The 27,859-nt window shown below is 40.1% G+C and overlaps 1 protein-coding gene across 1 annotated transcript in view; it reads right to left on the reverse strand.

The window, feature by feature from the left end:
* The window catches only part of LOC133418132 (glucagon-like peptide 2 receptor), a 29,968-nt gene extending 2,977 nt beyond the window's left edge, over positions 1–26,991 (reverse strand). Inside the window, exons 1-8 of the mRNA XM_061706538.1 lie at positions 26,902–26,991; positions 21,598–21,694; positions 21,147–21,251; positions 13,253–13,380; positions 11,330–11,436; positions 7,854–8,010; positions 1,724–1,883; positions 12–72 (exon numbers count right to left, since the gene is read on the reverse strand). Of these exons, the coding sequence (XP_061562522.1) occupies positions 12–72; positions 1,724–1,883; positions 7,854–8,010; positions 11,330–11,436; positions 13,253–13,380; positions 21,147–21,251; positions 21,598–21,694; positions 26,902–26,991 (905 nt within the window). The remainder of the gene's footprint in view (positions 1–11; positions 73–1,723; positions 1,884–7,853; positions 8,011–11,329; positions 11,437–13,252; positions 13,381–21,146; positions 21,252–21,597; positions 21,695–26,901) is intronic.
* Positions 26,992–27,859: the final 868 nt, after the last annotated feature.

Consider the following 27,859-nt stretch of genomic DNA (forward strand, 5'->3'; position numbering starts at 1 on the left):
TGGTCACTTACTCTGTGTTTTCATATAAAATCTTAACAACTGTCCATGGTGTCACAAAGAAGACAGGCATTCCTGAAAATCCACAATTGTGGTGATTTACAATTAAATCTGCCAAATGTAACCACATTTTTCAGTCTTTTTTTAGACTGACACGGGAGCAACATTACATGAAGTAGTAGGAATGTGTATACAATATACTGTAATCACTTGGTCAAATCAAATGGACTTTATGCATGCAGCACTTCTGCATTCGGTTTAAGGTAGCATGCTAACTTCCTGTCAGCATGTAAACGCATAGTTACAACTAGAGTTTACACCAATTTTATCGGCCTTATCGGTATCGGCCGATAATTAGCATTTTATGCTGATCGGCTGATCGGCTTTAATGTCATAATTCGCCGATGCGATCAATGACGTCATTGATCGGCTCTGCAAAAGACATTTACTCCGCGTCGCCATCGTGCACAGAATATTTGAATCCAAAAGCTTGTTTATTTTTAGCCTTGTCGCGTATCTTTTGGCGTAGTCCTGTAAATATCTGACGGCCAATAAAGTTATTAAAAAAAAAAACATGTCGGCGGTGTGGAACAGACAACACGTAATGCCCGGATCAGACTAATTTGCTCTTTCAAGAATTTTGTATTCCGATACCACCGCATCCCGTTTTTTACGATCATTGGGCTTTATCTTTTCAACTCAAATGCAACCAGATACACTCGTTACCGTGGCGACAACAACAAGAGTGGAACGCGGCGACTTTGTATTATAAGGACAAAATGGGGAAAAATGTGTGTTGGTAGTCACCGCTTCTCAGGAGAGGAGGACGTTCGTTGAAGGCTTGGTTGAGGTATGTACATGTACTTTTAATATGATACGGCTCGCAAGCAGGCAACAAAAACATTATGTAGCCTAGCAAGCGAGTGGTAGCATGAACGGTTGTACGTAAACTTGCCGCCCTTTTGTCGAATCATGCTCTAAAGCTTCGGTGTGGGTGAAGTCATTTAATTAAAAATAAAGTAATTTAATTACAGTAAGTTAGCACCCATTATTTATGTCATGTAATGTTGGTTGGACATGACTGATTAGAATAAACAATCTGACTAGAGCAGTGATTTCCAACTTTATGGAGCCAAGGAACAATTTACAATTGAAAAATCTAACGGGACACCAACAAACAAAAATGTCACAAAAAGTTGGATACATTAATTTCTGTATTTACTTCCTGCCATCTAATAGAAGACTATTCATTTGATATGTCTGTCACTATGCCTCACTGGCATATATAGAGGAACAAAGATACATTATTTATTGTAAATATAATTTTTTGAGCAATTAAGTACACAAGTATATATAGTAAATGAACGGGTCATTTAAATAGACACATTATTTCATTTTGTGATCGGATCGGTGATCGGTTATCGTTTTTTTAAACTCACTGATCGGTGATCATATGAGTTTTTGGCATCATTGAGATCATCAAACTATTGAACCTATTACACAACTCCAGGTTATCAAACATTTAGTGACAGAGGTTATTCTTCCAGTCACATGGCATCCCAGTAGCTTGTAACAGATCGACTGTAACTAAACTGTTATGCCATCTGACCTTTCCACAGGTAGGTGTTGTGCATATGGTCCATTACGCTACGTACACTGATTGTATCAGACTAACCAGTCCAATATTTGTTCTTTGTGTTTTTGATTCATAAAAACAAGAACATACCCCAGCCTAACAGCATGTAATTCTTCAATAGGCGTCGCTTGGTCAACACAGCGGTGAAGAGCAATGTGTGGAGGAAAATAGCTTCCACCAAAAGCCAGAAATAGTTACAGGCCACAAAATACTCCATGGCCACTTTTGAGAATTTGCACATCAGAGCTATCTGTTGAAGAAAGAAAATTGAGGATGGTTTAGTCTTGGCATAGAGTGACTTTAAAAATAATCCGAATTGGAATACTCTACTTAAAATGGATACACACATACTGATAAAATGGCTAAACTTGAGCAGTTTCTCTACCTTCTGATCAAACTCAGCAAAGGTCCGATTGTTGGATGACTGACAGATTATCCTACCTGATTAACCTGAGGTGTGGTGTGTGTTAAGAGTGACTTTCTCCTCCAAGATCTGATTGTAAAACGGTTGGGGTCGACAATTGTAAATGTTAAATTCTTATATGTGGTGAATACCGAGATTGCCCGAGCCATGGACTCGGATGTGATTATAATGAAAAAAGTACTGATAGCCAATTAGGAAGTAGCCTGAAGCTCACGCTGTTGCTGGACACAAGCAGTGTGTTTGACTGTGTTGAGTGTTTGTATCACGTGTCCCGCAAGTGAGTCAGACTTGGTACTGTAACAACTACCGTAATTTCTCGTGTATAATGTGCACCCTTGTATAATACGCACTCCCAAAATAGACCTCAAAATTCTTGAAAACCCTTCTACCTATGTATAATGCCTTTTTACAATGCATGATTTTGCTTCTACCCATAGGACCAAAACATGAAGTATTATCTGTATTTTGTTAGTTTTTTCAAAGAATTATTCTGAAGTTAAGCACTTTATTACTAATACGTAATCCATCCATCCATCCATTTTCTGTACCGCTTTATCCTCACAAAGGTCGCGTGCATGCTGGAGCCTTTCCCAGCTATCTTCGGGCGAGAGGCGGGGTACACCATGAACTGGACGCCAGCCAATCGCAGGGTACATAAAAACAAAAAACCATTCACGCACACATTCACACCTACGGGCAATTTAGAGTCATCAATCAACCTACCATGCATGTTTTTGGGGTGTGGGAGGAAACTGGAGTGCCCGGAGAAAACCCATAAAGGCACGGGGAGAACATGCAAACTCCACATAGGCGCGGCCGGGATTTGAACCCCCGGCCCCCAGAACTATGAGGCAGACGTGCTAACCAGCCACCGTTGCCGGCCTAATACGTAATACCGTAATTTCTCATGTATAATGCGCACCCATGTATAATACACACCCCCAAAGTTGGCCTCAAATTTCTGGAAAACCCTTCTACCGATGTATAATTTTTACAATGGATGATTTTTCTTCTACCCATGTGATCAAAACAGGTATTTTTTAAAATAATTATTCTGAAGTTAAGCACTTTATTTGAACATGTAATACTTTTTTTATTTACTTGCTCTTATTTTGAAATTCACAGCCTTACATTTATTTAGTAAATGAGAAAACACAAAGTTGTGCTCATATGTTTGATTACCCAGGCAGAATTTGTAAGATGGGTACAATTCTTTAAAGAAAACAGGAAGGGCTAAGCAAAACACATTTAATTTAATTTTATTCATTCATTCATCTTCCGTTCCGCTTATTCTCACTTGCGTGCTGGAGGTTATCCCGGGTGAAAGGCGGGGTACACCCTGCCAAAAACATGCGTGGTAGGTTGATTGAGGACTCTAAATTGCCCGTGGGTGTGAATGTGAGTGCGAATGGCTGGCGACCGGTTGAGGGTATACCCCGCCTCCCGCCCGAAGATAGCTGGGATAGGCTCCAGCAGCCCGCGACCCTAGTGAGGAGAAGCGGTAAAGAAAATGGATGTGTGTTTTATTTTAATGGGATTCAAATTAAACTGTCAATCATTTCAGAAAAGCATTATCATCAAACACAAGATAACCATAAAGAAATGAATGATGGTTGTTGTTTAGTCATATTTAAAAATATATATATTTCACAAATTCTGCCAGGGTATGTAAACTGTATATACAGTATATGCAGTCATACGTACCACAGTCATATTGGAATGAAAGTGTAGGGTACACCTTTCTCATAACCTCTAGATGGCGGCATACATTTATAAAATGGGAAAGTTTTTTTTCATTTGCCCCTATACCTATGTATAATGCACACTATTGACTTTTGAAAATTTTTTGGGGGCAAAATGTGAATTATACATGAGAAATTACGGTACTTTTTTTATTTACTTGCTCTTATTTTGAAATTCACAGCCCTACTTTTATTTAGTAAATGAGTAAACACACAGTTGTGTTCATATTGTATGTTTGATGACCCAGAATTTGTAAGATGTGTATAATTCTTTAAAGAAAACATGAAGGACCAGGTGAAACACGTTTAATTTTATCAGACATGCAAACACCAAAGGCATGGAAAAGGTGACCAAAAGCAAAACATTGTGGGGGGGAGGGTCTGGTGGGATCCCCCTGGTCGCCGCATAGAATTATTTTCATTTTAAGCAAAGCAAATTTATTTATATTAGCGCATTAGTGATTTATAGACCAGTAGCAGAACTTTAATATCTATTCTAAAGCTGACTGGAAGCCACTGTAAAGACTTTAGAATTGGAGTAATATGCTCTGACCTCTTTGTTCTCGTCAGAAGAACAGATGTTTAATGCAGCTGTTTTTGGGGAGTCCACTCAGAAGACCATTACATTAGTCAAGTCTACTTGAGATAAAAGCATGGATGAGCTTCTTCTGGTCTGCTTGGCACATGCAAGCCTTCACTCTGGATATGTTCTTCAGGTGGTAGAAGGCAGTTTTAGTAATTGATTTGATATGACAGTTGAAAGTCAGGTATAATCTATCAGTACACTAAGGTTTCAGACTTGGTCTTTGGTTTTTAAAGAGAGTCACTCCAAGTATTTACTAACAGCAATCCTCTTTTCTTTATTGCCAAAAACAATTATCTCAGTTTTGTTGTGGTTTAAGAAAATTTTGGCCCATCCAGGTATTTATCTGTTTTAGACAGTGACACAACACCTCAATTGAATTTAGCCATTTGGAGACACTGCTAAATATAACTGTGTGTCATCTGCATAGCTATGATAGTCCAAATTAAAATTCTGAAAAATTTGACCCAAGGGTAGCGTATACTGGCTGAACAGGAGGGGTCCAAGAACTGACTCTTGAGGGACCCCATAGGTCATTGCCATTCGATGAGATTGAACACTTCCAACATAAATTAATATAATTTAAGCAATCTGGAAGACTCTGGAGTACAATAAGGCAAAAAAAGAATGTCTTCACACAGAAAACCACCGCTCAAGCACATGTTGATGTACAAATTTAAGATTAGAATTAAATGTGCCAAATTTTTTTCCCTTTTTTCATTTTGGCCTCCAACTTGACCCAGGCCCATCTCCACCTGCACCTGATGCCTGCTGCAGACTGTGCCATATGAATAGCATGGCCCTCTTTAAGCACTCATTTTGGAAAGGAATTGACTAAATTCATTGTCTGTTTCACTTAATTTTTCACTATTACCAACTCCAAAGGCTAATCCCCAATGCATCCTCCAGGAAAATATTAAGTACAATATTTTTCAGTTTTTATTTTCCATTTCTGAATTTGAAGTTAGTTCATTCTGTGTTGTGACATAATCCCTAACATTGCTCCGTCGATTAATACATTTAACATTAACATCCGTAAACTAATTAGATAATTGTAGGCGCGTTTCCTAATTAATACAAAATGTACTAGCGGATGAACTCTTGTCGCCGATGTTACATGTGCTTTGCGGTTCCGCTGGGACCACAACCAGGGCCATGAACCGCAGCACCTAAACGCGAAAATACAAAAGACCAGTGCAACAAATGCGACACTGTGGCTGATCTGATGAGCAAAGGTTTTGCTTAAACGTAAGAGTAGCAATAGAAGATGTCCACTCCAGAGGTGGGTAGAGTAGCCAAATATTGTAGTCAAGTAAGAGTACTGTTAATTGACAATAATGTGACTCAAGTCAAAGTAAAAAGTAGTCCTTCAAAGAATTACTTAAGAGCAAAAATTACACAGTGAAATCATTACTCAAGTACTGATTAAATAGTGGTTAACTTCTGACTTCTTTTTAACCACAGCATGAACATCAATTTAAAAAAAATTACAAAATAAAACGTGAATGTGCAAATTCTGATGTTCAGGGTGTGTGTGTGTGTGTCTGTGTGCGTGTGTGTGTGTGTGTGTGTAAACATCTGCAATTTACTGCACGTGTTTTCCCAAGTTATAAGTGAGCTGAAATATCCACATTTGGGCAGACAGTGCCAGACAAATACTACAATATATGAAAGCTGTTGTTTTTGTCCGTCTAAATGTAAACAAGAGTAGTGCTCCGTTGCATTCATGGTAACGACGACCTTCCCAACATGGCCGCCACGTAGGCACGCCAATCGGACGGGCTGGCTTATCTAGTATTAATACCTATGCCCGGGAAGCCCAATAGAAGACGTTGTGAGAGGTCATGTGACTTTCTTGTGTCATTTGATTGGTGAACTAGACTTAAACGTCACTAGTGCTTAAACTGGATTGGCGCAAACAGCGTCCGATGCGAAAGTTGAAGTTGTCAAAACACATTTCGCCAAAAGGCGACTGATTTGCATGTGTGTTTTATTTTAATGGGATTCAAATTAAACTGTCAAGCATTTCAGAAAAGCATTATCATTAAACAAAACATAACCATAAATAAATTAATGATGGTTGTTGTTCAGTCATCAGTCGCATTTTAAAAAACAACATTTCACTAATTCTGCTAGTGTAAGTAAACTTATGATCACAACTGTACATACTGTTTATGCAGTCATATGTACCCCTGTCATTTTGGAATGAAAGTACAGGCTATACCTTTCTCATAACCTCTAGGTGGCGGTGGCATATTGGAATAAACGTGTACAGTTTTTTCATAAACTAGATGGCGGCATACGTTTATAAAATGTAGAACTTTTTTTCATTTTCCCCTATACCTATGTATAATGCGCACCTTTGACAATTTTTTGGGGGGAAAAATGCGCATTATACACAAGATATTACTGTATCTGGTTCAGGGCAGTAGAATTGTGATTGACAGGGGATATATCATTATGTGTGGGGTATGCTGTGTTGGCTCTCTCAGTGCACCACACAATAGGAGCAGTACATACTGTATTTGCCATTTTCTTCCCTTGTGATGTCCATCCATCCATCCATTTTCTGAGCCGCTTCTCCTGACTAGGGTCGTGGGCGTGCTGGAGCCTATCCCAGCTGTCATCGGGCAGGAGGCGGGGTACACCCTGAACTGGTTGCCAGCCAATCGCAGGGCACATACAAACAAACAACCATTCACAGTCACACCTACGGGCAATTTTAGAGTCTCCAATTAATGCATGTTTTTGGGATGTGGGAGGAAACCGGAGTGCCCGGAGAAAACCCACGCAGGCACAGGGATAACATGCAAACTCCACACAGGCGGGGCCGGGGATTGAACCCGGGTCCTCAGAACTGTGAGGCTGACGCTCTAACCAGTTGGCCACCATGCCGCCTCCCTCGTGATGTGGCTCATAAAAATAATTAAAAATAAATTAGGTTTAAGATGTTAAAAATCAGGCGGCACGGTGGACGACTGGTTAGAGCGTCTGCCTCACAGTTATATGAAAGCATTACTATCAATTCACAATGACTGTTTTATCAAATATGACAAAAATATTTATTTTAATATTAAAAACTCCCCTTTACAAATTCATACTAATTAACAATGTAAATATTTATTCAATATTCAACATACAGTATCATAAATATTTATCACAATGTTATGTGTTTACATGTTTGTGTAAAGGCAGCACCGACTGGTTAGAGTGTCAGCCTCAGTAGGTTAATTGAAGACTCTAAATTGCCCGTAGGTGTGAATGTGAGTGCGAATGGTTATTCGTTTATATGTGCCCTGTGATTGGCTGGCAACCAGTTCAGGGTGTACCCGGCCTTCTGCCCGATGATAGCTGGGATAGGCTCCAGCACTCCCGCGACCCTAGTGAGGATAAGCGGCTCAGAAAATGGATGGATGGATGTTAAAAATCAGTACATGTGCACCCCAATTGATGTGTTAATGGCGACTCTACCGGAGAACTTGAATATGAGTTCCATCCAGGGTCATCCTTGGGTAGGTTGGAATACATGATGTATAATACGATTTCCTTAGAAATGACGGCAACAGCTCTCAGGATGAATGAGACAAACAGATTCATGTGAATGTAGTTCCTGGTACAATGGAGCTTCCTGGAAAACAGAGAAAGGAGACACTCATCTCATGTAACTGTGAGATCACTACAGAGGATAAATTCTGTTATTTTTTTTATGAAATATGATCAAGATTACAATAATAAATGATGAAAAACAGTCAAAAAACACAAGACTGTCACTCAGTAGCACTGTGTTTAGCACAGGTCTCTCGCATCAAGTAGGTCCTCTTTCCTCCCAAGTGGTACAATTTGGATGTAATGGCAGTGGAAAGATAAAAGAGCGTGTGAAATTGGAATCAGATATGCTTAGATCAGGCCTCCTTCAAAATTGGCTGAAAATTAGATATGAACCGGATAACTGCCAACTGTGACGTGACTGGAGCATAAAAGCATGTCATTGAAACGCACAATGATGAAATGACGCTTCCATGCTGAAGTCAACTGAAAGAAAATAAGGCACTCCCAAGAAATAAAAATTACAACAAAAGCATAGACTATTAATTATGGTACATTTAAATTAAGGAAAACAATTGCTGATCACGCCCAGAGGAATGCTGAACAATGATCACAATTGCCTCCTTTTTAATCTGTTACTTCTGATTGTTCAACGAGTAACCACAGAAAACTCTCACACGTTAAATGCACTGAAATTTAAATTTGTTACTGCTTTTTAGTGTTGTGCTCAAGAACACACTATCCAAGACCAAGATTGCCCGAGACTAGCACTATATTATATAGCTATATTTATTTCAGAAAGACCAAGTTAGATTCGCCGGTGCAGTTAATATTACTTAACTGGGTTTATGTTTTCTTTTGAGATGCTGGCTAAAGTTTGATTTTGTACCTGCCATTTCAGTGAGTTAAAGACTGCAGAATTTACACACCGCAGATTGTTGTCTTTTGCATGTTGTTTTACATATGACGTCTTTGTGGTCCAGGAAGCCAAATTTAATGACTGTTGAGTTAGCGGACATGTCATGCGCCGGGCTCAATTTGCTCAGTTTCGTACTCATGTCTCACACCTTCCACTTTGGCTTGTGGACGGGGGAGCTGTGTCCCTCAGTCACAATACAGCGAAGGTTGCAGTCATTACAGTGATGGTGGGGGGTTAGTAAAATAATACTAACCCCCCAAAATAATAAAATAAATATAAAATATGAATTGAAAGTATCTGTTTATTTTTTTGTTTCTTTCTGTGATAACAACGTGTTTCTCGTTGTTATCACATTAATGAAGTTGAAGATAGCAGATCAGTGCTGGTCTTGATGAGTCTTGACGGAAAATCCAGAGTCCGGCCAGTCTGGGACAAGACCAAGACTTTTGGAAGTCGAGTCCGAGACAAGACCAAGACCGATCTTGAGTCTAACAGCACTATTGCTTTTGACAGTGTGGTGCTTCCACTGCTCTTTGATTCAGGATGAGATTAAACCTCAAAAGCCTTGGAAATGAACTAAGCATTACGTACTGTACTGTTGAATTTAATGAATTTAATTCCATAGTTAAAGCGCCAATAGCGCTTTTATAAAACTAACTACAGGAAGTCCTCAAGTTTCGACGCACTCGACCTACGACGTTTCGACTTTACGATGCCCGTACCTCATTCATCATTTTGTCCCAGCACCATAGTGTTTCTGCTTAGCTAGTGCATAGTGCTTGTCTGTGTTTGTGCGGCGGGAGTATCTTTGCCTTTTTCGCCCTCCTTTTTTCACACTCTCAGCAGTAATGGTAAGTACAGCATCTTATTTTTTTATTTTAATGTATTTTAGTTTCTTGATACGAAGTGTTAACCTTTCTTGCTACAGTCACCTGACCGTGGTCGGGAGACACAGGGGTTAACTCCCTTCTCTCGTTGCACAGCTGAGCTGGGTGGCGGCAACAATAAAGGCATGAAGCACCGATTTGCTGCTTTAATGGCTTTATTAGCGCCTCTGCACATTCAACGTCAACGGGTCCACGCTAATCGCTATTCTTCCCGTCGCCGTCACTACTCTTGCTACTGTACACACTCGTACTGGCGCGCACTCCTTCCTCCTTCAGAGTCCCGCAGGACGACGCCTGCGCAATACCGTCTCACTCGCACATCGACGCACATGTCCACACACACTGAGCTTGCTGTCACAATCACGTGGGACAATACCCGTAACAGAAGTATTTTGCCGTAAATTTCGACTTTAACGCTGAAATCCGATTTACGCGGAAAATCGTGTTACGTCACCGACGTAGGAACGGAACCCGTTCGTAAATCGAGGACTTCCTGTATTTGGTGTAAAAATTAGGAATATACTGTAGGGTTGGGCAATATGGCCTACAATTTATATCACAGTATAAATTCAATCTCTTCACGGTAACAGTATACATCGCGATATAAACGTTAAGAGTATAAATTGTATAATGGAAGCGTTTATGAATGGGTTGTATGGTCCTTTAGCAAAGCTAATTTGATTTTTAAAAAAAAGTTATATAAGATATCATTTTGAGAACCTTTACTGTGCAGAGTTCAAAAATCTAAATTAAAACTCAGCACTATTGTGAAAAATAACCCAAATAACATTGCTGATATTATAAATATTAAATTTACTATATAATACTACATTAATATACAATACGTTTCTCTCTGCTGATGTATGCTGTAAAGTACCAATTAATTTCCGGTTAGCTGTGTATTACTGTATTTTCTCTTAGACACTTATTAAATTGCTTACTAATTTGTTGTTCATAGTTGGTTACGCTCCTCTTTAACAGGGTTTCAGCCAGAGTTCTGTGAAAAGTGAACTGCGTCAGCCAAGGACTTATTCAAGTGTTTCGCGGCATTTCATGCTAGTTTAGCCTTAGCGTTTAGCATCCTTTCGTTTTAACGATACTTGTCAGAAGTGTAGCTTATTAGTTATTGGAGTTGCGGCTCCACACCGATAAAATACATTTTGTTGACAGTTTTGCTTGACGCGAAAGCAGTTTAGGACTTGCCGTATTGTACCAGAGTGATCAGAACCAGTCTGTGCCAGCCAGAGCTGTTGTTGTCTCTGGTGGACAAGTTTCAACCACCTCAGGCAACTCCTGTAAAGACTTTGTACTATGTGAATTCGGGGCTCTTTACGTTCTCTATATTCTACTCTCTATTGGTTATACATAGTGTATGTATAGTATGTGTAATTGTGATAGTTTATGAGCTATATCACAGCTTGCTCTGCTGATTAAAATGTTAATTGCCATTTGGTGTAATTGTCCGATTTTTGTTTGTATTTCAGGCGTTAAATGTAATATGAAAACCAAACCTGCAAAAATAAAAAAATAAAATAAAATAAAAATAAAAAAAGCAGCATCATTCATGAGTTATATATTTGGTCATGGTTACTGACCTCAACATGCCCATGAGGAGCGTCGCTAACATGAGGGAAGCCAGGGATAATGAATAGCCAATGATAGAAACGACCCGGAGGGCTGTCTGCCGAAGCATTTGCTCTTCCTATTAACACAGGAATACACAAGACAATAGAATGAATATAGTGCATCCTAACATGATACAGGTGGTCTTTATGTTGCCTTGTATTTGAAATTGTGCAGACAACATCTGTGTTACTGGTTAGAAGTGAGGAAAGATGGATGTGGAAACAACTAAGTTGTTGGACATGTTGGACTGTAAATGTTGGACATGTTGGACTGTAAATAAATCAAAACTAAATAATTTGTATCACTTGAGAATTGCAGCTAGCAGATCAGCCAATCAGGCCAGAAGTTATGTTTGGACTGGCACTAGTTGATTGGCTACTTATAATTTTCAGAATTCTATAAACTATACAAGCAATTTCTATGAATTGTTTTGAGAAGATAGGTGATTAGACCAAGAAAAGGAACGACCTTTGCGTATGAAATGATAGACTATTTGAGTCAATATGGTATTATTACAATCCATGCCTATGAATATTCGCATTCATCCAACAACATCAACTTAACTGTTCTGGTTGTGTTCAAAGACATTTCGCCTCTCATCTGAGCAGGCTTCATCAGTACATGCAGCAAGGCTTAGTTATGACACACTAACCTGAGTTGGGTGTTGAAAAACTAAACAATTTATGCTCTAAATGGAGGAACGCCCCAAACCAGTCCACCCTTCACTATTTGTGCATATAACTGGATAGAATGGATTTTAACCTACTTTGACATTGCTTGAAGAAAAGTGCCCCCAAAGCAGTGGTGAGCAAAGTATGGCCCAAGGGCCTGATATAGTCCGCTCCTTTCCCTAATCTGGTCCACCGAACAGTTATATGTTCAAGTGTCAAATAATATCAGAATCAGAATCATCTTTATTTGCCAAGTATGTCCAAAAAACACACAAGGAATTTGTCTCTGGTAGTTGGAGCCGCTCTAGTACGACAACAGACAGTCAATAGACAGACAACACTTTTGAGACATAAAGACATTGAGAAAAACAGTTATTGAGCAATAAAGGGTTGCTAAAATTGGCTAATTAAAAATGTATTTATTCATTCATTCATTTTTATTCATTTATCTCGTTAAACATTTGTTGCTTGGTTGCTTGAATATTTGTAAAAATTAAAAAAACACAAAAAATAATTGGTGAGTGAATTATCATTTTTGTTATAAATAATAACATTTAAAAGTGAGAATGAGAAACAATTTTATATGTGCTTATTTATGGTTGATGTGTTATGTTTTTTAGTTTCCATGGATTTATTTATTTCAATAATTGTTGCATCAATTTATTGTAAATAAGATAAACATGTTTAAACATAATTTAATATATACATTCAATGTTTAAAAAATATTGAAATAAATAATTGGTTTAAATTAATTATGAATAATATAATTCTTAAAGGACGATGAATTAGTATTTAATTTCTAGAATAAACCATTTTTAGATACACGTTTCCTTTTTTTTTTAAAAACCTGACAACAAATGACCTGGCTCATCTGTCCATATTAACTCACACGCAGCCCATGAGCACATACGTTTGCCCAACCCTGCCCTTATGGGGTCAAATGGCTCAAAATACTGGTGGAACAGATCCATGATACAGGCCCGCTGGTCAGGGAGCACAATTATTTGACTTGTCTCGGGCACTGCAACCCACACTTACACCACTGCTTTTACTGTCATATGTAGGACAACATCAGAAGCAAAGGCTTGTTTTGATATATTACTCAAAATATTGGCGGTCACGTTCATTTACTGGTGCTTTACCACATGACCAAAAAAAAAAACAATAAACATGAACGATATGTTTAAAAAAAAAAATCATTCCACTTCTCTTCTTCCTCACCTTGTCTTTAAAAAAATGGTCCCCCTGACATTCGGAGTCATCCCTCCAGGGCTCTGAGGAATTTTCCTTCTTACGCCATCTACCATTTTCCAAGCATTCTCTGTGTGCCATCCTCGAGGTGTCTGCAGCTAGTTGAAATACACATTAGTTCTGTTAATAAAATCAGTGGAGGGACCGTATAAACTATGTGAACCTGTCCTACAGTAGGCTTTTCTTTGATGTATTTCTTTACAGTAATGTTTAAAAGTTGTAATGCATCATTAGATTGGTTTTACCCACGTGATAATCACCATATATAATTATTTCTCAGGTTCTTAAAGCACAATCAGCAAACACACAAATAATAGACAATTGTTGAAGACTAAAGCTGCAGTTATTAAAAGCGCACTCACAATGTGCACCTTGTACCAGGGATGAGCTTCTTTGAAACCTCAAGTCTGGTTCATTGTACCAGTGTGAGTACTACTGTACACTCGCACTGAGCACTAGAACAAGCTAAAAACTCCATTAGCCGCACTCACACTGTGCAATTTGTGCGGCATCATTTATGATGAATGACAACTGTCACCTTACATATAAATAAACAGATATTCAAAATACTGTAATTTCTCGTGAATACTGCAGATTATTTCCCCCCCAAAAAATGTCAAAAGTCAATAGTGCGCATTATACATAGGTACAGGGGAAAATGGGAAGGGGGGGTGGGTAGGGGGGAGGGAACTGTCACATTTTATAAATGTACGCTGCCATCTAGAGGTTATGAAAAAGCTGTACACTTTCATTCCAATGTCACCGCCACCTAGAGGTTATGAGAAAGGTGTATACTTTCATTCTAGAACCCCAATTCCAATGAAGTTGGGACATTGTGTTAAACATAAATAAAAACAGAATAAAATGATTTGCAAATTATGTTCGACCTATATTTAATTGAATGCACTACAAAGACAAGATATTTAATGCTCAAACTGATAAACTTTATTGTTTTTAGCAAATAATCATTAACTTAGAATTTTATGGCTGCAACACGTTTCAAAAAAGCTGGGACAGGGTCATGTTTACCACTGTGTTACATCACCTTTTCTTTTAACAACATTCAATAAACTATTGAGAAATGGGGACACGAAGTGTTGAAGCTTTGCATAGTAGAGTTTCAAGTTGCACTTACGGCTGTAGCACTGAACTGTATTTACTGACATTGGTTTTCTGAAGTGTTCCTTAGCCCATGTGGTGATATCCTTTACACATTGATGTCGGTTTTTGATGCAGTGCAACCTTGAGGGATCGAAGGTCACGGGCATTCAATGTTGTTTTTTTAACAACATGCAATAAACGTTTGGGAACTGAGGACACTAATTTTTGAAGCTTTGTAGGTGGAATTCTTTCCCATTCTTGCTTGATGTACAGCTTCAGGTGTTTAACAGCCTAGGGTCTCCATTGTTGTATTTTACGCTTCATAATGCTCCACACATTTTCAATGGGAGACAAGTCTGGACTGCAGGCAGGCCAGTCTAGTACCCGCACTCTTTTACTACAAAGCCACGCTGTTGTAACACGTGCAGAATGTGGTTTGGCATTGTCTTGCGGAAATAAGCAGGGGTGTCCATGAAAAATACGTTGCTTGGATGGCAGCATATGTTTCTCCAAAACCTGTATGTACCTTTCAGCATTAATGGTGCCTTCACAGACGTGTAAGTTACCCATGCCATTAGCACTAACACAGCCCCATACCATCACAGATGCGAACTTTGCTTCCATAACAGTCCGGATGGTTCTTTTCCTCTTTGGTCCGGAAGACATGATGTCCACAATTTCCAAAAACTATTTGAAATGTGGACTCATCGGACCACAGAACACTTTTCCACTTTGCATCAGTCCATCTTAGATGAGCTCGGGCCCAGAGCAGCCACCGGCGTTTCTGGGTGTTGTTGATAAATGGCTTTTGGTTTGCCTAGTAGAGTTTCAAGTTGCACTTACGGATGTAGCGCCGAACTGTATTTACTGACATTGGTTTTCTGAAGTGTTCCTGAGCCCATGTGGTGATATCCTTGACACATTGATGTCGGTTTTTGATGCAGTGCCGCCTGAGGGATCAAAGGTCACGGGCATTCAATGTTGGTTTTCGGCCTTGCCGCTTACATGCAGTGATTTCCCCAGATTCTCTGAACCTTTTGATGATATTATGGACCGTAGATGATGAAAACCCTAAATTCCTTGCAATTGTACGTTGAGAAACATTGTCCTTAAACTGTTCGACTATTTTGTCACGCGCTTGTTCACAAAGAAGTGAACCTCACCCCATCTTTGCTTGTGAATGACTGAGCAATTCAGCGAAGCTCCTTTTATACCCAATCATGACACCCACCTGTTCCCAATGAGCCTGTTCACCTGTGGGATGTTCGAAATAGGTGTTTGATGAGCATCCCTCAACTTTCTCAGTCTTTTTTGCCACCTGTGCGAGCTTTTTTGGAACGTGTTGCAGCCCTAAAATTCTAAGTTAATGATTATTTGCTAAAAACAATAAAGTTTATCAGTTTGAACATTAAATATCTTGTCTTTGTAGTGTATTCAATTAAATATAGGTTGAACATGATTTGCAAATCATTGTATTCTGTTTTTATTTATGTTTAACACAACATCCCAACTTCATTGGAATTGGGGTTGTAATATGCCGCCACCTCGAGCTCATGAAAAAGGTGTAGCCTCCACTTTCATTCCAATATGACAGGGGTACATATGACTGCATATACTGTATGTACAGTTGTACTCATAAGTTTACATACCCTGGCAGAATTTGTGAAATATTGTTTTTTTTTTAAATATGACTGAACAACAACCATCAACAATCATTCAATTATTTATGGTTATGTTTTGTTTAATGATAATGCCTTTCTGAAATGCTTGACAGTTTAATTTGAATCCCATTAAAAAAAAAGTAAATGTGTTTCGACTAGCCCTTCATGTTTTCTTTCAAGAATTGTACCCATCTTACAAATTCTGCCTGGGTAATCAAACATATTAGCCTAACTGTGTGTTTTCTCATTTACTAAATAAAAGTAAGGCTGTGAATTTCAAAATAAGAGCAAGTAAATAAAAAAGTATTACATGTTCAAATAAAGTGCTTAACTTCAGAATATTTTTTAAAAAAAAATACCTGTTTTGATTATATGGGTAGAAGCCAAACCATGCATTGTAAAAATGCATTATAGATTGGTAGAAGGGTTTTCCAGAATTTTGAGGTCAACTTTGGGGGTGCGCATTATACATGGGTGCGTATTATACACGAGAAATTACGGTAATGCCCATTCGGAAAGTTGCAATACAGTGAACACTCATTTATCACGGGGTAGATTTTTCAGACCTACCTGCGATAAGTAAAACTGCAATATAATTTTACCTCATGGGATGCCCGTGAACGTGTGGGTCTGGCGACGGAAGCTTCTACGTGATGCTCACTGTATTTGTTTTTTAGTGTTCTCCCAGCATTCAATAAACAGCTGAAGTGAATCAGCTACTGTGGCTTTCCTTTACACGTCTTGTCAAAAACACACTTTTTATTATATTCAGAAACAGAATCATCTTTATTTTGCCAAGTACCGTATTTTCACGACAATAAGGCGCACCGTATTAAAAGGCGCAGTCTCAGTTGCGGGGTCTATTTCTGCATTTAACACATACATAAGGCGCACCATATTATTGGGCGCAGGTATGGTAAAACATACGCTAGCTTAAAACATACGGTAGCATGCATGCACGCTAAAACAATGTTTTTAAAAAGGCAGCAGGAGCAAAACTGAGTTCGGTTGTACTTTATTGAAGTATTTAACAATGTACTCATGTTATATTTGGATCAATCCTCATCCACAAATCCATCAAAGTCTTCATGTTCTATCTCCGAAATGAACAGCTGGGCACGTTCTCCATCTAAAACGTCAGGTTCCCTCTCGTCATTGTCGGAGTCAGTCTCGTTGCAGTGCGGCTCCTCAGAAATGATGCCGGCTTTTACGAAAGCACGTTAGCCCAAGCATCCACAATCCATTCACAAATTGTGGCGTAACTCGCCTGGCGCTGCCTCCTAGTCTTAGTAAAGCTGTGTTCGCCATCTGTCATCCATGGCTCCCACGCCGCTCACAACTTCACTTTGAACACCCTGTTTACACGGATGTCCAGTGGTTCGTCAAGCCTCCCGCAATGATGGCAAGCTCCGAGTTATTGCACTCAGTCGAATGGTGACTGTAGAGACGCTTCTCCCGGCCGTTCTTTGCTCATGAATCCATTGCTTGAGTTGGTCTTCCAACTCGGGCCACATCGGCTTGTTTCCGCAGAAACCTAGCTTCGTGTTCTTGACTTGGCAAAGCTCGTTTTCCTGCTTCCTCCACTTGCGGACCATGGATTTGTTAATCTTGAATTATTTTGCGGCTGCTCGATTCCCATGTTCCTCCGCGTAACTAATAGCCTGTAGTTTAAATTGTGCTTCGTAAGCATGTCTCTTCGTAGGTTCCATTTGCGGGGGTCCTTAGCCAAACCGATGCACATACCGGAACTATATACCTACTGGGGGCGTGTCTTTATCGTCCTCTGTCACACGCACCATTCCCCCTTTACGTCCGCATGCTGTCCTCAGTCACGTCCGCCTTCCTCTATATAAGCAGCGTGTCGGCAGGAAATGCTCCCAGTCAGTCAAGCGGAGCGCTCATTAAAGTCACACAACAACATTTACAGATTTTGGAACTCGGTGCACACATAAGGCACGCCGCATTATAAGGCACCCCGTCCATTTTGGAGAAAATGTAAGACTTTTAATTGTCTAGTAGAGTCTAGTACTCTAGTACTCTAGAACGACAACAGACAGTCAATTGACAGAGAATAGTTTTGAGACATAAAAACAGTCACTGAGCAATACAAGGATGCTAGTAATCTGGTAATGCCGGTACAATTAAAAAAAAAAAAATTGACAATTGTGCAAAAAGATGCAGAGTCCTCTAGCAATTAGAGCAATTTGAATGACTAATATAGAAATAGTCCGTTGCAACGACCATTGTGCAAAGGGCGCCGAGACTTAAAAAAATGTATGCAGTTTAAAGTGACTTGTAGTGCGATCATCTGGGATCGTAAATCGCAAATCGTAAATCCACTGGCAGATGGCAGGCGAGACGTTGAGCTGGAGAAGCTTAGAGGAGAGGAGTTTGGAGATGATGGTGTTGAACGCAGAGCCACGAACAGGATCCTCACGTCGGTCCCCGCGCTGTCGAGGTGTTCTAGGATGAAGTACAGTCCCATGTTGACTGCATCATCCGCAGACCTGTTTGCTCGGTAGGCAAACTGCAGTGGGTCCAGCAGGGGACCTGTGACGCTCTTGAGGTGGTCCAGCACGAGGCATTCAAAGGACTTCATGACCACAGATGTCAAGGTGACAGGCCTGTCGGCATTCAGACGCGAGATTTCAGGTTTCTTGGGGACTGGGATGATGGTTGAGCGTAATGAAAAAGGATGGTACTTCGCAAAATTCCAGAGATCTATTGAAGATCTGTGTGAAGACTGGAGCTAGCTGGTCCGTGCAGACTTTGAGGCAGGATGGGGACACAAGGTCTGGGCCTGAAGATGCATCTCACATCCTGTTCGTGGATGGTCAACAAAGAAGTCAGAGGTGTGATTTTAGTCGGTGGTACGGCTGTGTGGGTGTGGGGTGTGAAAGTGTCCTTTTTAAAATCTGCAGTACAAGGTGTTCGTCAGCTAGTCTACTATTGTTCTCAGCTCGGGGGGATCGTCGCTTGTAATTGGTTAGCGATTGTAATGCATGCCAGACTGATTTAGAGTCATTCGAGCTAAATCTTTTTCCAACTTTGCTGCATAGTTTCTCTTTGCAATTTTAATTTCTTTAGTCAGCTGGTTTCTAGTGCGATTATACAGGGCCCTGTCCCCGCTTCGAAATGCTTATTCTTTAGCCGGGCGAAGTTGCTTAAGTTTGGCAGTGAACCACAGCTTGTTGTTATTGAATGTGCGTAAGGACTTTGTTGGTAGACACACCTGTTCACAGAAACTGATATAGGATGTTACAGTGTCCGTGTATTCATCCAGGCTGCGAGCTGAATTTTCAAAGACACTCCAGTCTGTGCAGTCAAAACAACTTTGAAGTTCTATCTTTGCTTCATCGGTCAACTTTTTCACTGTTTTCACTGTAGGCTTCGCACATTTAAGTTCTTGCTTCTATGTTGGTATTAAGTGAATTAAGCAGTGCTCAGACGAGCCCAGGGCTGCACGAGGTATAATGAAGGGTGAGTCTGGGTGCGCCCGCGACCCTAGTGAGGAGAAGCGGCTCAGAAAATGGATGGATGGATGGATGGAGTCTGGGTGCTTTTTTTTAAAATTTTTTTACGCCGCTCGTGTTAGCTTGAGGCGGAATGTAGACACCGGCGAGAATGAAAGCTGCAAACTCATACGGCGAGTAGAATGGCTTACAGTTCAAAAACAGCGACTCTAAATGCAGGCTGCAGTGTGTGCTGAACTCCGTGACGTCCGTACACAATTTTTCGTTGCTATAGAAGCATATCCCGCCACCTTATGTTTTCCCCGATAACTCCATGACGCGGTCTGCCTACTGAAGATGGAGGCCGGGAAGCATGACGGCGCAATCGGCGACAGCCCCATAAAGCCAGGTTTCCGTAAAGCACAGGGCTGGTCTTTATCAGAAGATGAAGCTCGTCCATTTTGTTGGGTAGGGAGCGTAGAGTCGGAAACGGCAATCTGTATCCTCTCTTGCGGAGCTTCACTTGGATGCCGGCTCGCTTCCCTCTGTGGCGTCGTCTTCGCCTCCATGCCCCAAAGACCACAGTCTCTGCTCCGGTGAGTAACTCGGGGAAAAAACTGTGCAGATCTGCGAAATTTGTTGGAAGAAAGTCCGGGTAGACTCCTTGATGAAGTCTCCCCTTGTGTAAGTGAGTCGCGTAATTTCTCCAAAGTCGAATTAATAACACAAAAAACAAAAACAGAGGCATCCACACGGGTAGGCCATCTTTGTATTAAGTATTCCTTAGTTCTCAACTTCTTGCTCGCACATTTCTTCAAATAAGAGGCAACGTGTTCTAGCTTCAAGCTGTTTATTTACCACTCCAAGTTGAAGTTAACTGTAAAATTGACATGAAAAAAAAGAGGGTTGAACATTGTATATTTACACTAGGGTTTGGATAATTGGCAATTCTAGAGATAATACAAATAAAGGAGCGGCAACTCACAGGGACACATACTTTTATGTAGAGTCAAGAACCATGTTTAATTAAAATTAAATAAAGTGGCTCGGGAGAGGGAAGTCTGGGCTTCCCTATTATAGCTACTGCGTCAGCCTCACAGTTCTGAGAACCTGGGTTCAATCCCCGGCCCCGCCTGTGTGGAGTTTGCATGTTCTCCCTGTGCCTGCGTGGGTTTTCTCCGGGCACTCCAGTTTCCTGCACATCCCAAAAAAACATGCATTAATTGGAGACTCTAAATTGCCCATAGGTGTGAATGTGAGTGCGGATGGTTGTTTGTTTGTATGTGCCCTGCGATTGGCTGGCAACCAGTTCAGGGTGTACCCCGCCTCCTGCCCGATGATAGCTGGGATAGGCTCCAGCACGCCCGCGACCCTAGTGAGGAGAAACGGCTCAGAAAATGGATGGATGGATGGATGGATGGATTCAAACTTTGTGGACCACTTGTGTGAGTTTCAATTTAAAATACAGATAAAAGTATCCAAATAAAAACAAGAAACCTGAAAAGACCCTGGGACCCGGGACCAGATAAAACTTCTCACCCCATGACTGGCAAGCAGAACTGTTGGCTCGCCACCAAACATGGTGATGTTTATTAATTCAGTTACCAACACCATAGATGCACAGTATGTAATAAAAGGTACAAACATTACCCATGCTGATCCATGGTAAGTAAGGAGGACAGGGGACGGACACGTTCCCGGGAGGTGAATGGGGCCAACACACAAATGTGTCAAAAGTTCCTTTACAGTGGATTCCTGCAAGGTATTAATAGTATCTCAGATTTCTCACAGGTCACAGCAAAGATAATATAGATATAGAAAGATAGATAAATAGATATAATATACATATGGTTAATTTGTCATACAGTGGAACCAATACAATTTAATTGTACAATCCAGAATTAATAAATTCTGACACTTGTGACAAGAAAGATTTAAAAAAACAATGGTTTCATAATGTTAACATGCTTACTTTTGTAACAGAATTTCAGTTATTTCAAATAGGATTTAAAAAACAGCAACATCAACAAACAAATCTGAGGTTGCTGGAAATGATTATATTCAATGTTAGTGACTGTTTGACTTTGACTTTCAAGCTTACCAGTTTTTGGCCGTTCGCTTGATGTTAGTGTTCTATTGCAGCCCTCCCAGTAGTCTGTCCGCTTTGCTATCAAACTTTCAAGCATTGAGCATGTTATCTTCCATGAAGAGTCAGAAAAAGAGAAAAACAAGTTAAATTCAGACTTAAGTTCATTACATTAAAGCAATGTGTGGAAACATTTATTGTTAACATCCATCTATTTTCCATACCGTTTATTCTCACTATGAGACGTGCTAACTATTATTCCACCATGCTGCACAAAATACAGTAGTACAAAAATCATTTTGAATTATGAATATCTTTGTTGACCATTAATATAACCTACAACCATGGAGCGAAGTAAAAGTTTTGTTTCAAGTGTTTGTCTTTAAATACTGTGCTGTATTCCTGCCCCTACAAGGAGAAACTATCCATGGGAAAAAGCAATTTTGTCTATTGGAGTTTGTTTTTAGGAAGTTACTATAAGTCAAGTGTATCTTGAACACACAATAGTTTACTAGTTGGCAGCTGCTGACTTTTAAAGGAGATTGGACATGTCACTACATTGTATTTATGGGAATGTGAAAATGATAATTTTACACCTGACTTTGTGCCCAGTCTATCACAGTGGGGAATTGAAATACTCACACATGCTTAAAGACCATGCCATGGCTACCATTGTGTTGAATGTGTTTGCAAAGACACAAAGCAAATTTATCCATCGTCATAATATTTGCCTTAGAGTCTTCTTACTCACATTGAGTTTACAAAGTCTGAAAAAACTGCATGCCAAAAAAAAACAGCATTCTGCTAATAGTCTAAACTGTATTAATTTAAAGTCAACTAACTATAAATGGTTGTTATAATTTAAAAAGTAGAATGCATTGGTGTTATAGATGTTCTCATGATCAACGTATACTGTATATTCCTTGATATTTGGCATCATCTAGTATTTTGAGTTATCACACCAGGGTTGTGATTAAACAGGGTATCACCATGCATAAAGAAAAATTGCCAGTGACACCATCCATTCATCCATTTTCTGTACCGCTTATTCTCATTAGGGTTGCGGGCATGCTGAGCCTATCTCATGCTGGAGCCTATCTTTGGGCGAGCGGCGGGTTACACCCTGAACTGGTCAACAGGGCACATACAAGTAGAAACAAACAACCATTTGCACCTACGGGCAATTTAGAGTCTTCAATCAACCTACCACGCAGGTTTTTGGGATGTGGGAGGAAACCGGAGAAAACGCACACAGGCACGGGGAGAAAATGCCGCCCAGTTTATATATCCATCCATCCATCCATTTTCTGAGCCGCTTCTCCTCACTAGGGTCACGGGCGTGCTGGAGCCTATCCCAGCTGTCATCGGGCAGGAGGCGCAGTACACCCTTGAACTGGTTGCCAGCCAATCACAGGGCACATACAAACAAACAACCATCCGCACTCACATTCACACCTACGGGCAATTTAGACTCTCCAATTAATGCATGTTTTTTTTTGGGATGTGGGAGGAAACCGGAGTGCCCGGAGAAAACCCACGCAGGCACAGGGAGAACATGCACACAGGCGGGGCCGGGGATTGAACCCAGGTCCTCAGAACTGTGAGGCTGACGCAGTAGCTTTAATAGGGAAGCCCAGACTTCTAACCAGTCGTCCACCGTGCCGCCCAGTTTATGTATTATATCTTGAAATTAAATTTATTAAACACAAAAATCAATTGAGCAATGATATATAGTTCATGTATTATATCTACAGTATGTTGGGGAAAAAAAACCTACTAAATCATACCTCTCCTCTCAATTTTTCAAGAATGTGGGGTGCTGTATCTCATGTGATAAATTAGCCCAAGCACTGAACAGCAGCTGAATCCCATCTCCACGTTCAGAATTTGTTGTAAGATGACCAGTGATATGTTCACAAATGTGACCTTAACGCAGCGCCTTCTGAGGGGACAGTAGGCCCAATCTCCACATGCTGCCAGATCTCATCTGACCTTGGAAGATAAGCAGTATTGGTCCTGGTTAGTACTTGGATGGGAGATAGGATAGGAATACCAGGTGTTGGGGTTGGGCAGTAGGCAGAAACCGCAATTGCAGCCTAATGTGCCTCATGGTATTGAGGGACAGTGACATTTCCTTTACCAGTCAGAACCAGAGCAAAACATGAGCTTGTCCTCTCTGAACCTCAACCAGTTTGTTTATCCAGGCATTAGATCACAGGACATATTTTTATTCCAGTGGGGATAAAGCACAGTATGGCATTGACGACCACCATTTTGGGCTCATGTCAATGGACATTTTTCCATAAACTGTGATTCCATCACATGGCTAAAATAGATTTCTATGGCTGTGGCTTCGAAGGATCCATGACTGACAGCTGCCCCAAAAAATATTTTTTCAATGCATTGATGTGAAGGGCCCCAAAGAGACATTTTTATTTTTATTTTTTTTACATTTGCATATAAGGTTCTACAAGGGAACCAGATAAAGCATTGAGTTTAGTGTACATTATATTTCATGGACAAATGGTAAATGCAAAATTGAAAATGCTTTCTCGATACTGCATTTAATTATAGTTCACTGAAATAAATTTATATGTACTATACATTTAATATTATGTTTTCCATTCTACTTTTACACCTCAATCTGTGATTTATAACACTATACAGTAGTTCACTTGCAGAGTCTGTCAGGGTCAGGATAAAATTGGTCCCCTCTAGGAAATTTGTCATAGAAATCCATGATGCAGCTGCAATCGCTATGCATATAATCTTCCACACACAATCATTATATTGGTCATAAAAATTAGCACATACATCCATAAACATACAGCTATTCTACATACTGTATTCTCAATCATCTTCATACTGTCTAAAAGGGGATTACCAGTTAAATAAACCACATAACTACAACCCCAATTCCAATGAAGTTGGGACGTTGTGTTAAACATAAATAAAAACAGAATACAATGATTCGCCCTATATTTAATTGAATACACGACCAAGACAAGATATTTGATGTTCAAACTGATAAACTTTATTGTTTTTAGCAAATAATCATTAACTTAGAATTTTATGGCTGCGACACGTTCCAAAAAAGTTGGGACAGGGTCATGTTTACCACTGTTTTACATCACCTTTTCTTTTAACAACATTCAATAAACGTTTGGGAATTGAGGACACGAATTGTTGAAGCTTTGAAGGTGGAATTCTTTGCCATTCATGTTTGATGTACAGCTTCAGCTGTTCAACAGTCCGGGGTCTCCGTTGTCGTATTCATAATGCGCTACACATTGTCAATGGGAGACAGTTCTGGACTGCAGGCAGGCCAGTCTAGTACCCACACTCGAAGCCACGCTGTTGTAACACATACAGAATGTGGTTTTGCATTGTCTTGCTGAAATAAGCAGGGGCGTCCATGAAAAAGACGTTGCTTGGATGGCAGCATATGTTTCTCCAAAACCTGTATGTACCTTTCAGCGTTAATGGTGCCTTCACAGATGTGTAAGTTACCCACGCCTACTGGAGGGCAAACGTTTATAGGCCTATTCCAGAAAAAGAATGTGAGGAATCTTCTGTGAAGAAGATTTTGTGTCCCTGCTTTGCCACCAGGGCAAATCTAGAGGGTGGCCTGGGGTGATTTTGTTATACTGAGAGGTGGAACGTTTCCCAAGAGCCTCAAGACATCAGGGAAGCATTTCACCTCCACCCACACGCATGGAGCAAGTTTTGGTTTCGACGTTTGCGGCGGTCAATACAACTACAGAATGGATCAACTGGTGAACTTGACAAGAAGGACTTTGTGGAAATCAAAACAGCCAGCACCAGATGAGAGGATTATGACGAGTAAATCACCTAGTAAAGTGTGAAGGTTGATTATCAGCATGTTTAACAGTATCATGTGGGAATCTAAGAATCTTACTTTGGAGTACACAGCATGTGTAGAGGAAATACTAGCAAACATGTTAGCCAGAGGTGGGTAGTAACGCGTTACATTTACTCCATTACATTTACTCCAGTAAGATTTTCGATAAACCACTTGTCAGAGTACTTTAAATGCACCGTACTTTTGACTTTTACTTGAGTGTTTATGTAAAGAAGAATCGATACATTTACTCCGTTACAATGATCGATATGCCGTTTGCTACTTTTCTTTATCCATTCTTGCGTGTGCGCATCTATTTTTCAACTCCATCTTAGACTTTCGCTTGGGGTGCCCGTTGCACCAATCAAATGTGGTCACTAATGTCATTTGACTCCAATTCAACAATCAGACAACACAAGGCAGTCACATGACAGCCACGCGAGTATGTTTACTTTACAGACTCCCAAAAAAAAACACAGCTTTAACATGCAACGTAGTTTTGTCACTGGCCAAACTTGAATATTTCAGCCTACTTCTAACTTGAGAACACCTTGCGGTAAGTTGCAGATGTTTCTATTGTTGTTTTGGCAGTGGATATGGCAACATTAGCCCTGTCTTATGGTGTCGCATGCGCACAGACAATCACTAAGTTTGGTCCGCAAACACGCCTGTCTATAGTCATCACAATGATGGGGTATTTTGCTGTCACTCATCCATTTTTCTTTTTTTTCAGTTGATGGGAGTATTTTAATGCATTCGCACTTAAAGTGTCTGTTTACACCTGTATGATCAATTCACTATATACCACAACTTTTAGTTTTTTAAATTAATTAATGGACAGCTAAAAAATATACAGTTGAATATATTACATATTAAATATGTATATTAAATATGATTAAATGTTCCTATCTTTATGTTTTACACCAAAATGAGCGAGTAGCAGAACCCTGCAAACTCTTTGGGACTTTTTGCACCCTCGCTGGCACATCCACCACCACGTGCCATGAAGATTTCCCGTGTGACTCAACAAACAGGAGACTCGGGTTCTTCCAGTACTGCACACGCAGTTATGCAAGGACAAGCCTTGCCTGCTTCTATACAGTGCCGTTGTTTCCCACAGGTCTGAACATTCATCAAAATCTGGACGCACATTTTCCTTTCTTTGTAAAATCTGAGAGGAAATTCATCCCCACAAAAGGTTATTTTCCTCTTTTAGGCTCATTTACAATTTCAAGCACATAGAACAATATATATATATATTTTTTTCTGAGCCTGTCACTATAGTAGTCAAGAGACAATGGTGGAAGCAGATGCAGACCCATTTGTTTTTTTTTAAATAAGACACTGGTTTAAGTTTAACATTGCATTTTAGAGAGACGTACAGCATATTTGACTCTCTTGTGCAGAGACAGTTTTTTCCCTTTGTGTTTGCTCATGCATGTTAGAGTTCCACTTACCTCATGGTTGGAGATTATTAAAAAGAGGAAAAGCAGCCTCCCTAAAGTTGTCCAGGTCTTCCTGTTCAGGATCAACAGCAGGGGTGACATAGCTATACGTGTTTACATTTAGATTGAGCGTTATTTCATTACTCGGATAGTATTTAGGTCTGTCCGTCACTCATCTCCTTGAAACTTCAGCATGGCTCTCTTTGCCACACAGGTGCACTTACAGAGTTGTACCACTTCCATGTTGTTGAATCAGGATTCATTGTATGCATTTAAATGTTTGTAAAACAGGATTCTTGTGATGTCAAAATTAATCGTCCACACTTCCTTAATATTTCACCAAGGATTCCAATGATCTTGTGGGTCTCAAAGTTGACTTGTCTGAACTGGAAAAAGTAACATCCCATCTCCGTAATCTATTCTTACTGTGCATGAACTCTTCTCCTGTCTCACGTCCTGTCTATACTTCTGGTTCAGCTGAGAAAATGATGTAGGTCCCAGCCAACAGATAGCCTCTCCCACCCCATCCTCTTCAACTAACCAATCAAGAAAAGGCCCAGGGACTAACATTGTTGTCCTGGAAAGATGAGCTGGAAAGGGCTAATACGCTTGGCGGCATTCACTTTAATATGCTGGCTTACAGTTGTAAGCCTATATAGACATACAGTATTTTTACGTATTACATATATAAAGGCGCAAATCTAAAAAAACACCTGCAACTGAAGAGAAAAAATTGATGGCTCTAACCCCTCCCTTCTCACACAGTAATGCACATCACTAAGGATATTTGACACTAATGGGGAGCCAATGTAAACGAACACAACTAAAGCCAAACACAAGGCAGGTCCCAGATCCACAGTTTCTGCTGCAAACTATGTGCACTACATAAAGCTGTTAAAAAAAGTTTGTAATGTAGGAACAGTGTTGACTCTGCATTAGGAGCAAGGGAGTTCCCACAAGATCTAGCATT

The sequence above is a fragment of the Phycodurus eques genome, chromosome 19 (assembly GCF_024500275.1).
Source record: "Phycodurus eques isolate BA_2022a chromosome 19, UOR_Pequ_1.1, whole genome shotgun sequence".
In the NCBI taxonomy this organism is placed as follows: Eukaryota; Metazoa; Chordata; class Actinopteri; order Syngnathiformes; family Syngnathidae; genus Phycodurus; species Phycodurus eques.